Below are 15,102 nucleotides of genomic sequence, written 5' to 3'. Positions count from 1 at the left end.
ATTCTGGGTTTTCTTTGTGCAAATGTGAAAGTCAACATGAAATCAGCATTTACTGTAAGTGCATGATGCATGTCACTGATCGTATTGTGAAAGATTAATCTGTACACATTACTACAATGGAAAATGCAACCTCTTTTGTAATTTCGTTCACATCTCATATCTTATAAATTGAGATGCTGATTTAAAATGTTGTATGCATTAACATTCTCATGATTTTCAGTCACTTTTGACCTTTTTTTAAAGATTTTAAAGACTTTTTTTACATGTGGAATGGTACAAAATTTGGTAAAGGCGTTGGCACTTGCTGTGTTAACAGAAAAAATCCACGGATCTGATTCAAAAGGTTAAATGGTCCTGAAAAAAAGTCATGTTTGTAGTCCTCCTGGTCAAAAATGACTGCATTGGAAACAAATAGAGAATGAATTTCATCTAGAAACATGGTACTGCGCCCAAACTAAATAAATTTTTATAAATGTTTTTGCATCATCCATTTTATAAATGGTGTGCATCTTGAGGCAAAACTAAGGCACGGTTATATTTTAAGGTCAGTCAGAGCAAGTTTCTTTCAGTTGAAACAGCTCAGATTTAGATTTTAATCTAGGACTAGTTTTAAGCGTTGTCTGTGAAACCAGGGGAAGATGTTTTTAATATGTAGCCTACTTTTCTTAATCGCAATGCTGCTTTGTCCACGGAGGATACGGAAACAGCTGTAATTCTGCTGTTCCCTTAGCACCACCTAGTGTCAGAGAGTGGATTTACACAGTTACATTTACATTTGGACTGTGTGCCGTTTTTCTCTGGCAATTTTGACCGGTTGATGAAAAGCAAGCTTAATCTGGACGTTTAAACTATTTAGATCTAGTAGGCTATCTTGAATTATTTATGGAGCACATAAAATACATATAATCACTTATTAATCAGTTATTTTGACTTAACCCTTTTCTTTATTTAAAGGCTGAAATGTTTACCATGTTATGAAACTTTTTATAACTTTATTTGAACATTTAGCACGTTATTAGATAAACTGTTGTGAGTCATGTTATTTATAATCTGGACATCAGGTAATTGAATTGTACCATTCCTTGTTCAGTGTTCTGGTTGTAGCCTTCAGTGCATTCAACCTGCGCTTAATGACCCAATAACCATGAAATGTACTATACATGTCCATGTTTAATGTACTGTGAATTAGAACTGGGCTATCCGTTTGAAACAGCCATAAAAATTCCTTCCCATTGTTATTGTACATGCACTGTTACGGTAAAAGGAATGAAATGTAGAAGCTTATAGCTTTGATGGGTGTCCAACTGTAAAGATGTACTAGGAAACGGCCCCAAAGTAATAGTTTAATACAAGCAGCATTTGCTGCATTAATAGTGCATCTGCATTCAGATACATAGGAACTTTATAGAAGGGCACACCATTTATTTTTCCTTCTCTCCCCTCCAGCACACAGTGTACTGTCTGTGGTGGCTCCCAGTGGACCTGAGAAAGTCTTATTTAAGGGCTTTGTTTCCTGCATTCGAGCGGCTGGGCCCCAAAGCTCTCAAATGGAGGGCGAGTCTCTCGTTTCTGTGCGGTGATTAATCAAACTCTCTCTCTACTCTTCCTCTCAGCTGATAAAGCAGACTGCAGGAGCTCAGATAAGATACTCACCCCTCTAGTTCACCTCAATTTACACTCTGAAGAGAAAAATGAGATGCCCGTCTCCATTCTGTGCCTTTATTTCCCAGTATGTGTGTACTTAAACTGAACACCAGACATGACTTGGGATCACATCACTGTTGATTCATTATGTATCCAACTGTTGTACACGTACACAATGCACATTCACTCAATACAGTATAACATGGTTGTCATTTTGGCCATAAAACAAAAACCGGTTTCCCAGGTACAATTTAATTTGGCACGTATAAAAACCGTTTTGCTTTGGTTCTGCACTGATATTGGACTGTTCCTAAACCTAGTTTGTTTCCGTCGGGTCTACTGCTTACAAAACTATTATCATGGAACACTGTGGATGATGCAAGTTATTTGAATTGGTTAACATAAATATCAATTCTACACTGAAGATTACAAAGGTATTGGAATCAATTTTGAATTACATAATGGACAAAATAGTTTTAATTAAAAAAAAAAAACAATGTTGAAAAATATACTAAATCAGCATCACTGAGGTCACTCTATACTGCTTTTTGAAGTTGCCTTTTCCATAAATGATTTGGTTTTGAAAAGTTATATTAAAAACCAGAATAATTATGTTTCCTGCCTAAATAGCTATGATACCTTGAAATGCTTGCTAGGTTTTGGAACAGTGCTATTATCTGCAGATTGCATACATTAGTGTTCAAAAGTCTGGGGTTAGTAAGCTTTTAGTTTTTGGAAATTTGTAAATAATAAATAAATAACTTATTTAGCAAGAAAGCATTAAATAAATCAAGTGATTTCCATTTCAAATAAATGCTGTTTTTTTTTTGGACTTTCTAGTTATTAAAAAAAAATACATTGGATTGGATGCATTGAAAAATGTTACTTGACTAACAGAACAGCATCTTTGATCGTGACGCTGAAGACTGGAGTAATGGCTGCTTGCTTTCACAGAAAAAAAACATTAAACTAGAAAAAAAAGTTTAATATTGTGAAATATTACTTTTTTAAACTATTTTTGCTCAAATAGGCTTGGTGAGCATAAGAGGCTTCTTACCTACCCCCCACATTTTGAACAATAATGTCACAAATTATCATTTTAATAAAGAAACATTTTCCCAGTTCATTAAATTAAAAAAAAAAAATCTACAAAAAGTAGCCACATGAACCTCAAATCTCATTTATAGCTTCTTGGGCTGCACAATGTTTTTTGACGTCAAACAGAAATCACCTCAACAGCAACTGTTTTGAGAAAGGCAGCAAGATGGCATACATTTATGAGACATATTTAAATACTTCTCTGCTTAGCAGAGTTAAAGACTTTTCAAATTTAAATAATCCTCTCATAGTCCCTTCCTTTTCATGGGTAATTCCACAAAATGCTCCTGGAGGTTCTGTGCGATTCCCTCTCTTCCTAGAAGATTATATTTGCATTTCAAAACAGCTAGTTCACTCTAGATGTCTTTTTAAAGCTGTCCAATCGGGTCGCTCCCATATCCATGGCTCTGTGAACGTCCACTACAAGTTCCCATAACCAGGTTGAGGGTTTCTCCTGTGACTGAGGGCTTCGTTCAGACTGACAGCGTGATCTGCCCGTCTATTCCATCAGAGCCTGTATGGAGGATGAGAGGGGTCAGTCCTCTTTTGGCTCCCGCCGCACACGGGCCCTGAGTTCTCCTGTGTGGAGCAGGGTTCTGCCGTGGTTCTCCCTATGCAGGTTCTGATCAGCTCCAGCTGGCATTGTGCAGTTCATCTCTGAGCCAAATGGGCAGAGCCTGACCCAGACGTTTCAACATCCTGAGTAACTCCACGTTCTGCTCGCGGTAATACTCCGACAGAAACACCCTCGACTGGAGAGAGGAAAAATGAAGTGACTTACACATACATTTATGGAGGAACACAATTATAAAATTCAAAATTATGAGAAGTCAATGATGACATGTCAAAATTAAAAAATACAATTAATGACAAAAAGTTATAATTATGAGATAAAATGTCAAAATTATGATCTTATGTTTGCTTGTCATTTTTTGACCGTCAATCTGAGATGTCAAAAACAAATCATAATTTTGCCTTTTTACATCAGAATTATAACTTTCATTATTTGTTTTTATAATTTTGTCAATCAACTTTTGTTGAAAACATGATAAAAATTACATTAAAATTAAGAAGTTTTAATTTTTATCATGCTTTGAACAAATGGCAAAAATTATGAGAAAGAGTTGAAATTATGAGATAAGAGAAACTGAATTTATAAGAAAAAAATCAAGACAAAGTTAATTTCATAAAAACTATTTCATAATTATACTTTTTATCTCATAATTTTGACTAATAATTGAATAATGTCAAATCCTGATATTTGATCCTTAGAAAGAACAACAAGTCACATGACATGATTTCTCTCAAAATAGATCTTATACATTCCGTTCCATCAGCTTTCTTGCAGCCAATTATAGAGAGGAAAACAGAACTAAATAAACATCACTGGCTATAACTGAAACGCAATGGCTATTTTTGTTCAGTTACAGTATATCCATCTTATCTTCATATCTGGAGCTCTGATGTAGAGAAGTGAATTGTACCTCCAGGCTCATTTCTGGATACTTCCTTCCTTTGCTCTTTCCCAGACAGCGAGTACGTCCTGCCTCCAGTTTCTGACACCAGAAACCTTTACTCTCGTCAAACCTTTAAATAGAGAGCAGGAACTAGTTACATCTCCGATAATAAGACTTAAAAAAAAAAAAAAAAAAAAAAAAAAAAAAATCGGAATATTTTATATCTAATCCAATTAAATGCTTTTATTTTTTAGAAAGTGATATTAAATTTTAAGGACATGTATTTTAATTAAAAGGTGATAAAATAGAGTCAAGGACTGAGACTATCAGTTGTGTAGCAAATCTAGTTGTAGTACGTGCTCTTGGAACCTGGGTGTGCAATAATAATAATAATGAGAGCTCATACGTCAGCGCCTGTGTGTAGTTGTAGTACGGTGTGACTCCGAGGAACTTCTGAATCCCATCCATCACCTGAGCAGGACTGGAGCGCAGCTGCACACCATCCACGATCAGCAGCTGTTCACAGGATAAAACACGTCTCACACACTGATGCAGCTCCACACACTTGCTCAACACTGTTATGGGGTGATTTTGAACGAGTGCAGGTTCACTTAGAGCGCTCTGAAGCTACAACTTGTGCATGTGTGTGCGCACATTTATGTCTAAATATTCTAAGTTATTTCTCAATATATTGTAAAGTTTTATGAACAGGGCCCTGGAGTCCACTAGGGGGCCTGAGCAAACTAACAAGGGGGCTTCAAGATTACTTCAGTAACTTGAAATAAGACAAAACAAGTATCAAAACAAGCTAAAACAGTTTAAAAAAATGGAAAAAGACCTGTAAACGAATAACAATTTACACTACTTTTGAAAAGTTTGGGGTCACTGTTTTTTTTTTTTTTTTAAATACGTGACAGTAAAGACCTTTATAATATTACAGCATATTTCAATTTTAAACAAATGTGATTCTTTTGATTTTTTTGTTTTTCCATTCAAAGAATCCTATAGAAAAAAATTATGCAGGACAACTGTGTTCAAAGCGAAGGTTGAAATTACACTGATGTCTGTAATAATGGCTGCTTTTAAAAAAATCAGCTTTGCAAAAACAGGAATAATTATATATATTGAAATAGTTATTTTAAATTGCAATAACATTGCACAATATTCCTGTAGTTTTGATCAAATAAATGCAGCTTTGGTGAGCATAAAAGACTTCTTTCAAAAACAATAAAAATCTTACCAACACTGCTTTTGAATGTAGTGTTCTAGTTATGCCAAGCTCTAAAATATTTTATCGGTAAAACGGTGTAAAAATATTTTTGTTTTGTACTATTTGCCATTAAACATTAACAGCTTTATGAGAGCCATGCAGTGATAAAGACAGTATCCAGCTATGTTGTGTGTCTAAATAAGGTTGCTATTATTTAGGCATGTTTTGAACTTTGTCAACCAATCATCAACCAAGACTGAAATTAATGTTAGTTACATTATAGCATGTCAAAGCTGCTGACTAAGATGAAAAGAGTTCTTTTAAGAGACAGATCTTTTGTGTGCACACCTGGCTAGGTTAATAGTGTAACAAGTTCCAGAAGTCAGCTGTAGGTGTGTGTGTACACACCTGGCTGGGCTGGTAGTGGTGTAACCAGTGCTCCAGATGGCTGCTGTAGGCTCCAGGCTGCAGGCAGCGGCGGTGCAGAGACAGCAGAGCTGCGGGGGACAACGGCCCTGCAGAGATCACTTCATGAAACGTGTAGTTTAGCGCCACAGTGTCCTGATGAGCCCTCTGATGCTACAGAGAGTGACAGAAGTGAAATTAAACAGTTGTAGTTTTCATTGGATGTGTTGCTATAGAAGTCAATAATATCTGGAAAATGCCATCCATTAGCATTTCTCTTCATCTCAATGGCAGTTGATTGGCTGGTGCAGGTTCCATGTTGATTTGAAATCTACTGTGTTTTCGAAGTTCTTTTTTTTAATTTCCAATAGAGCTAAAAGTCAATTTTACATCAGACGGTGTAGTTACGACATCTAACAGCAGGGGTTAACTGATTCATGTGAACTAACCAGCTAAGCTATACAAACGCACCTGGTACCAGGAATACGCGCGGTCAACAGGGTTGATGAGTATAGAGATGATTTTGGCTCTTGGTAACAGGGCGGCTGCTCTCTTCGGGGCAACTTCAGTGTCAAAGTAGTTTGCGCTCTTCTCAAACAGGAAGTCTGTGCTTACGTTTGAGGGTACGGGGAAAAAATCCATGTACCTGAGACAAGACAGACAGAATTAACATAAAAGGCAAATCCAATATCAATAAAAGATTAAGAGAGGAATTCACTAAGAAGTATTTTGTTTATTTTAATTCACTGCATCATATTTGCATAATAATTCCAATACTTTTTTCTTGTTAAATTTGGAGTGCTGACTTCAAAAAGAGTGCTTTTTTTTGCTCTAGCAAGTCACTCACTCATAAAATACGAGGTGCATTTTGTAGCATTTTTGCTTTCAATAACGATTGTAAGGTGATATTTTCACATGGACACTATGAATCATTCTAAAGACATTATCTTATGCCTAATATTGATTTCAAGGTTAGAATTAAACCACTGACAGACGAACATGCAAATATGACCCAGATGTTTTCTGCTAAATCTGTGGGTGTTTTTCTATCTCCAAATAGCAACATAAAATTACAATTTCACAAAAAAAGAAAGAAACCCCATTTATTTATAAACTTGTGTTTATGTAATGTTTATGTAATGTTGAGTATTTGAACATTTTTCCACTCCTTTAAAGATTGCAAGTTAATAGATAAATTCTGAATACTTCTTTTTGTCATTAGTAAGGCTTTACAAAAATTTGTATTTGATTTGAAAACAAAGAAAATGAGATATGGATGGGGTTTCCATGGTTACCAGTCAATGCCACGCTGGTAGTTTGGTCCGATGAAGAACTGCACCTCCTCAAAGGTGACTGGGCTGGGGAAGCTGCTGGTAATGGCAGGATGAAGGGCAAGAAACGAGTGAAGCGCGGTGGTTCCTGCAAAAAAGAGCATGACACCGCTGCATCAAGCTGTTTTGATCAAATATTAATCACATTTCTAGGAAATATTCTGTGTTCTGTGACTTTTATGTGGAATGAAGTGTTCTACATCATAAATCCTGGCTTATTATTACATTTTCTATTAGTTTCTAATGGTTTTAATGACTGATAAACAACAAGGGTACACACTTCTGTTACCCTGCCCCAAGCCACCCACCCTGGAACGCAATTGCGGGGGTCCCGAGTCAATATGCTGTTCAGGGGGCCCAGAACACATAGCAGCGTCCCTGAGTATACAGTATGATCAAAACAGAATGCATATCTAAAATAATCATATTCAGAGGTTTCGTTACCGGTCTTCTGAGGGCCAATCACTAGAAACTTGGGCAGTCTGTCACAGGTCTTCTCTTTGGACCAGATGTCTTTGTGTCTCTTGTCATGACACGGGTTCTGTTTATCAGGGAGAGTATTTGTAAGCATAATGTGAGCATAAATTAATATGAGACTAATATAAATCACTTGCAACAAGTTTTCCTGTTCATCACCTAAACATGAAAACATGCATTTTAATTGTAACAGAGGATCCACAGGTACTGCAAAGAGCCTGTTGATTATTCTTTGATAACCAATGGATGAGGAAAAAAAAATTAAAAAATATTGAATAATATATTTTTTTTAATAAAAAAAGCCTATTTTTTAGAACCATGTTGGTTGTAATGACATGCAAAATCTTTTAGAATTGCATTGTATTATAATATTTAATGCTTTATTATTATTGATTGATTTTGGGGTAAAATATGATGTCTTTGGCAGCCTCTGTGAGATTCACCCAGTTATAAGCATTAAAATGTAAACCTACACAAACCTGCCACAAGGGGTCTCTCTCATCAGGGAAAATCTGGAAGTATTTCTGAGCGAGGCGGACAGGAGGCAGAGTCTGCAGGCGCAGGTGAGTCCAGCATTGCACAAACCTCACCAGTGACTCGAAGGTGTACAGGCCCAGCCGGTCGTTGCCATAGTTTGACAAGTGAGTCATGAATATACTAACCTACGCATGGGAGGGGACAGGGACAAGTAGGTCAAAAAAGACAACATATTACTCCATTATTTTAGGTGTTGGCTGTATCTGGGCTAATGTGTTGTTGCGGGTGTGACACTAACCGGATTGAGCAGCACTGTAAGAAACAGCTCTCCTCCACGAATGCTCTTGTCCAGCTCCTGAGGGCCTCCTGGATAATCTTTGTAGAAGATGGTATGTGTGAAAAGCCCACAGGTCTGCCGGGGGAGAACCTGATACACAAAGCCAAACACAACTTACTAGACAAATCGATTTGTCAGATTATTTGACGGAAAATTTTAAAGCTATTTTAGTAACTTTACAATAAGGCTTGATTTGTTAAAATTAGTTAATGCATTGGTATTGTGCACTAAAAATGAACCATTTTTTACAAAACTATTAATCTAGGTTGATGTTAATTTCTAAATATTACTCATTGCTACTTCATGTTCATTCATAATACATTAAATGTTAACTTAACTTAAAATGCATCAGTATATACACTACTGGCCAAAAGACAAATTAAGATTTCTTAATTAATGAATTTTTAATATTTTTAAAGATTAATGCTTTTTTTCAGCAAGGATAAATTGTTGAGCTTTCTGTACATCAAAGAATCCTGAATTTTTGTTTTTTCTTGTTTTCCACAAAAATATTATCCAACTGTTCAATGAGGAAAATAAAAACCATTATTAATAACTGAGCACCAATAATAATTAAGAAGCAAATTATCATATTAGAATGATTTCTGAAGGATCATGTGACACAGCAGAAGTAACAGCTGCTAAAAATTCAGTTTTGCCCTTATATGAATATATTTAAGCACATTTTAAAATATATTAAAATAGATATGTTTTAAAAAAAAAATACAGTAATATTTTGAATTATTGTAATTTAAACAAATAAATTCAGTCTTAGTGAACATTAGATGTCTTTAAAAAAATTAAGAAAATCTTAATGTTTCCAAAATGTTGACCATTAACCTTTTTTAAGAAATGCTGTATGATACTTAATGAATGAACTAATTTTGATTAAATAAAACCTTAATGTAAAGTGATACCATTATTTTTAAAAAGATATTCCATGCAGGAAAAGATACCAAACATATTTGTTCTGAATTAAGGTGTGTCAGCATAGCCAAAAGGCAGAACTGTTACAGTTTATAACTGACACATTAATACCTGCCATTGTTGACAGCATGCTGCATGCATTAGCTGTTAGACAGCAATCATTACACACGTCTTTAAATTAATTTCCTTTAAAAGCACCTCAGCTGAGTCACATGCATTCACACGGGATGCCTTTATCCACTGCGTTGCACAGTTTTTGATCATTTTGCACCATAAGCATTGCATCAAGTTAAAAACAGCATGCATCCTGTGCTACATTTTGTTGCAATTAGTCTAGCTGTTCTGCTAGACACTAGAACGCACCCAAACATCTTATGTAAATGCCCCATGAGGCACATGGTTGATTGGAGGTACTGTAGGTGCACTTGAGCTCGCACCTGAATGCCGTTGTGTATGAAGCCTCTGCGGTAGCGGGCAGGCCTGAGATGAGGATACTCTTCTGTGCTGGTCACCTTGATGCCCCATACGCTCTTCCAGGCCTCATAAAGCTGACTGTGCACAGGGTACACACCTGAGTGATGGGGGGCTACAGCGTAACCCATGTCTATGGGGATCCCATGCTCCTGAAAGAGACATTACTTTACAGCCATGGAACACCAATTCAATATCATATATCAGAATCGAGAATTGAACAGCATATTATTTGGCAGATTCTGACCTGTGCAAACTGTCTATTAAGTCTCATCTGTTCTGCGAGTACGCTGACGTTGTGGAAGAGATGAGGCTGCATGTGACTCCACATATGTGGGAACCACCAGAATTCCTGCCGGTGTCGAAGCAGTGTGTCATCACCCTCATCTTCCTCATCTGTGCCTGAAGAACAAGACCAGAAAGAGACGATAAATGAGCGTGTGGAGGTTTTATCTGTATAATTCACACAACCATCAATCTTATCATACCTGTGTGAAAAAACTTGCCAGAGAATCCCAGGTTGAAGGTGAAATTAGGTACCAGAGAACGGAGTTTATTTTGTGTGTGAAGCAGCGCCTAGTGAGGAGGGAGATAAAACATCTCAGCTGGTGCAAACATACATAATCTAAATAACAAGGATGATGACTGATGAGCATCATTATTTTAGGGTATATGAATCCACTGTTGGGTACAACTAAGGGTGGGTGGAATTAATGTTATATCACAATATGAGTCACAGTGATGATATCTTGCAGAACAGTTAGCCTTTTTGCTGTAAGTTAAAGAAAAGTGTAGATCTAGTGAATAACCATGTGTTAAAACCTATTTTGGATAAGCATTAAACTCTTGATTGGACAAGTCACATTCAAAGCTGTGACTTTACATCACTTCATTTCTGTCTTAATATGGCAGATGCAAGATAAACAACAGTAAACAGCTATTTCAGGTTCTTCCTCATCTGGAGTTGGACACATTTTGCCCTCTATTTTTGCATTATTCAGTGTACATTTCCCCAGGTGTAAAAAATAAAGTGGTTCTGATAGCCACACAAATATATCTTGCATTGTATAAAAGTTTCAGGTTGACATTTCTTCCATCACATTGTCTACCAGCAATACCGGCAGTCGTAGTTATATCAAGTATATTATTTTGATATTATACAGATGCAGGTAGGAGAAGAGGTAGACAAAAGAGGGCAGATTTTGCAGAGACAAGAAAGGCAAGGAAGATAAAGGGTGAAAAGAAGTAATAAGGATAGAACAAAAGATAAGTCTAAAGTCGTGACGTATTGTCAAGTATGGTGACCCATACTCGAAATTGGTGCTCTGCGTTTAACCCATCCAAGTGCACACACACAGCAGTGAGTAGTGAACAAATCCACACACACACACACACCGTGAACACACACCCGGAGCAGTGGGCAGCCATGCTGCAGCGCCCGGGGAGCAATTGGGGGTTCGGTGCCTTGCTCAAGGGCACCTCAGTCGTGGTATTGAGGGTGGAGAGAGCGCTGGACACTCACTCCCCCCACCTACAATTCCTGCCGGCCGGGGGCTCGAACTCGCAACCTTTCGATTACTAGTCCGACTCTCTAACCATTAGGCCACAACTTCCCTCAACAAAATGAAAAATCATAGCTCTTACCAGGGGGGAAAAAGCAAGGGAAAGAGAGAGAACCTCAGGCATGACATTGCTTTTGGTGGGGTGGGCCACAAAGAACCCCCTATGAGAACTTATCTACTCAAATTAAAAAGTGAGCCAGTCTAATTAGCCCCATGCTAGCCTTCAGCGAGAGCCTTTTTCACTCTCAGGAGATGGGGGAGAGGGGGAGAGAGAGAGATGGTGAAAGAAGAACACCATGCTAGACTGCATTACAAACAAGCTCGCCCTCTCGCACAATAATCACGGCTCTCTACAAACAACGTCAGAGAGAGAATACATCTCCCTGATCCATATTAAGTGTGCTAATTTATTAGCTTCAATTCAGTCATGGAGGAGCTCTGGGAGTGTGACGGCCGTCAGAGAGAAGCTCTGAGAATAAAGAGTTCGGATTATTCAAACAAAAGATACCTTTGATGGAAGACAAACTGGGTCAGGTCTGACTGATGTCTGATTCCCTATCAACCCCACAAACTGACGGTTTCATATCAACAAACAAGATTTTATTTTTACATTTTCTTATAAAAATGTAAATGGTGGTTGCCGAGACATGTGGTTTTGCCTGTTGCTAGGGTGATCTGGGCAGTTGCTAGGTGGTTGCAGATTGACAAGTCATAACAGCCACCCACAAGTCTGAACTCTTTGGTTCAATGCAAGTCTATGAGGATAGGTTTTTCATCGGCTACTATGGGGGAAACAAATCAAAATCTTAAAGGGATAGTTCAGCCAAAAATGAAAATTCTGTCATCATTTACTCACCCTCAAGTTATTCCAAACCTGTATGAGTTTCTTTTTTTGATGAACACAAAGAAGATATTTTGAAGAACATGGGTAACCAAACAGTTGATGGTCCCCATTGACTTGCATATATGGAAGAAAATACTATGAAAGTCAATGGGGACGGTCAACTTAAGAAAAAAATCTTTTGTGTTTAACAGAAGAAACAAACTTGTGTTTAAACAATTCGAGGGTGAGTAAATGATTACATGATTTTCATTATTTTACAGTGAAATATTACAATAATACATTTTCATATCATATTTTTTTTATAGTCATGTTCATACATAATCAGAAACATTTGGGTCAAATTGTGCAGTACAGCAAACCTGAAACTTTTTTTAAAAAAATCACATTTCACAAAGCAAATACTTTTTTTTTTTTTTTTCAATCAAAAATTGTGATCCAATTTTTTTTCCCCAAATCATATAGTCCTGTCACTTAATATGACTAACAGTATCAGTGCTGGTAGTTTTGGCAAGCACTCCATGTCTTAAACCTGGAAAAGAAAGAATAAATTGAATCACACTTGGTGAGTATATCCAATAACTTTAAGGCTCGTACCTCAACATCTGCCACTTTCATGCGTGTCCCCTCCTTCCCAACAAAGATGTCATCCACATCCACAAGCAAAAATCTGTCCAACGAGAGGCTGAGCCTTCTGCCTGTTAAATAACCCACAGCATCCACGAACAGCAGCTTGTGCAGCCAAAAAGACAAGCTACCTCCAAAGAACACCCGCTGGATCCCATCGTGAAGACCTAGGTCCTGCATAACTGTAGCCAGCAGAGCTCTCTGTTGGTGTGAGTGTGTTGGGAGCTGATTGGGTTCTGCTGGTCTGGGGCTAGCTAACAGCACAGGTTCATAAGTGCTGTGGTTGGACAGGAAGGTGGTCCAGTTGTCTGCCGGTAAAGGGCCAGGTTCCAGCTCATTAGGTTTGGTGATGTAGAGCAGGGGTGCAGCAGGGTTGACTTTGTAATCCCAAAGTGGCAGGTTTGAACGCAAGAAGAGAGGGAAGCCTCTAAGCTGAGCACTGGATGGGGAGTTTTCATTTGCCCGATAGAAGCCAATGATTCCCACTCCATAGTCTTGGCAGTATTTATCCAGTAACTGGCGGTTCCATGAGTCCAAGTTGACGTATTTGAGCAGATTCTCATAGACGATGAGGGTGTATCGGCCACGACTTCGCCAAGCCAAAGGAGGCATGTCCCCCTTCCCCGGTGCAATTTCAGTGTGGTAATGAAAGCGGCTTGACTCTAAAATGGCTACGATCTCTTGTCCAAGTTGGGAGTAGATGCTTTCTACAAAGAGTAACACCACAGGCTCCGTCCGAGAGGTGTCTGCTGTCCTCGCCGAGTGTCGCCGTTGGCTGACCTGTGATGGCAGGAACAGTGGAGTCCTTTGTCCGCCACCAACTACTGATGTAGCTACACAGTCCCCCAGTGGTAACGGCACAGTGGCCTCCTTGATCTTGGGTCCAGCACTGACGTGATAAGCCAAGTAAGCCATGGAGAGTAGACAGAAGAGGATGAGTGCAAAGATCAGGCGGTGGAGACCCTGGTGCCTGATTACTCGTGCCAACATCCTCACCCCAGCCATAGCTGTTTTGGCCAAGAGGGTGGTAGGAACAGAGAGAGGGTGGCGCCTCACTCTGGTAGGGAGGTAGAAGACAAGAGCAAGCAGGGATTAAACAGGAATCAAGTTGTCCTGCCAGGAAACGACTATTGACTCTAGGTCACCATGGCCCCCATAGCCTGCGACGGAATCGCCGCTCCGGTGTCTCTCTTTTTGTATAGTACTCCTCTCGTCCATATATCAACCCTATGCGTTAGTAGCTGGAGGCATCCATGTGAAAAGACAGCTCATTTGTTTGTTCTTTAGGGTGTCGTTGCTTTGGCTTAAAACCTTCTGTGACTTCATATATCTGCTTGAACACACAAGGCATGAGAGAATTGTTTTCTAGCAGAACCTCCTGTCCATCCTGAAAGAGAAATGAGGATGGGGGAAAAACAAAAATTACAAGGTTAGAGGGATCATAACTAAGCTTGTATACCATAAGACTGGAATACACTGCACAACTTTTAACACTTGTCGTCAAAAGTCAGAGCCAGATTTTGGGCTATCAGAGACAGATTTCACAAAAAATCATGTAGCATATGATGAGTAACAGCACTGTTTAATGCATTTAATTAATGTATGACCTTACAAACTGTCAGATTTTTAGGCATAAGGTTAAGATATGTACGTAAACACTCATTGATGACAAAATTATTTTTTGGGTAAGCTAATCCTTTAAATGATATTAAGACGAGACATTTTTACAACGTCTAGACTCTGGATAAGCTCTAGATACATACTCATGAGGATAGCATAAAAAGGTAATCCACCCAGTACATAAACACTCACATAAAGAGTCACAAAATAAACGTGGGAATTACAGAATGGAGTCGTGTTGCTATCTGAACTGTACCATGCATTCTCCTAACCTCTGAAACCCCAGGTCGAAATTCCAGCCTCTCCCCATCCCAGGGGTCAACAAAGAAAAGAAGGGACCACACAGTATCTCCACAGAGAGAGTAATGTAGACAAGCCATCTTCTGATTTTTCCATTAGATGACACACAAGTACTCATACACATACTCACAAAAACACACCCCTGCCCCATTAACACTCAATGTACCCATCATCAAATCTCCCTTACCGTCTACATGAGACCTTTTCCCAGGGATCCCAAAATAACTCCACCTCCTTAGTCATGCTCCCTCGATATAGGCTTTCAGGTGTAACTGGAAATGTGCGAGAGTGCTAGTGTATATGTATACAAATGAAGAG

The 15,102-nt window shown here is 38.4% G+C and overlaps 1 protein-coding gene across 1 annotated transcript in view; it reads right to left on the bottom strand.

Annotated features, from left to right (window-relative positions):
* Window positions 1–1,704: 1,704 nt before the first annotated feature.
* The window catches only part of LOC306852013 (bifunctional heparan sulfate N-deacetylase/N-sulfotransferase 2-like), a 71,531-nt gene continuing 58,133 nt past the window's right edge, over window positions 1,705–15,102 (bottom strand). Inside the window, exons 2-14 of the mRNA XM_079388578.1 lie at window positions 12,835–14,251; window positions 10,323–10,410; window positions 10,082–10,236; window positions 9,801–9,986; window positions 8,398–8,526; window positions 8,102–8,284; window positions 7,590–7,686; window positions 7,110–7,233; window positions 6,286–6,460; window positions 5,818–5,988; window positions 4,606–4,715; window positions 4,227–4,329; window positions 1,705–3,494 (exon numbers count right to left, since the gene is read on the bottom strand). Coding sequence (XP_079244704.1) covers window positions 3,369–3,494; window positions 4,227–4,329; window positions 4,606–4,715; window positions 5,818–5,988; window positions 6,286–6,460; window positions 7,110–7,233; window positions 7,590–7,686; window positions 8,102–8,284; window positions 8,398–8,526; window positions 9,801–9,986; window positions 10,082–10,236; window positions 10,323–10,410; window positions 12,835–13,869 — 2,682 coding nt within the window. The 5' untranslated portion in view covers window positions 13,870–14,251 and the 3' untranslated portion in view covers window positions 1,705–3,368. The remainder of the gene's footprint in view (window positions 3,495–4,226; window positions 4,330–4,605; window positions 4,716–5,817; window positions 5,989–6,285; window positions 6,461–7,109; window positions 7,234–7,589; window positions 7,687–8,101; window positions 8,285–8,397; window positions 8,527–9,800; window positions 9,987–10,081; window positions 10,237–10,322; window positions 10,411–12,834; window positions 14,252–15,102) is intronic.

This window comes from Barbus barbus (genome assembly GCF_936440315.1).
Source record: "Barbus barbus genome assembly, chromosome: 32".
Classification (NCBI taxonomy): Eukaryota; Metazoa; Chordata; class Actinopteri; order Cypriniformes; family Cyprinidae; genus Barbus; species Barbus barbus.
Note: the sequence above shows the minus strand (reverse complement) of the source record. Positions and strands in the feature narration are given on the sequence as shown.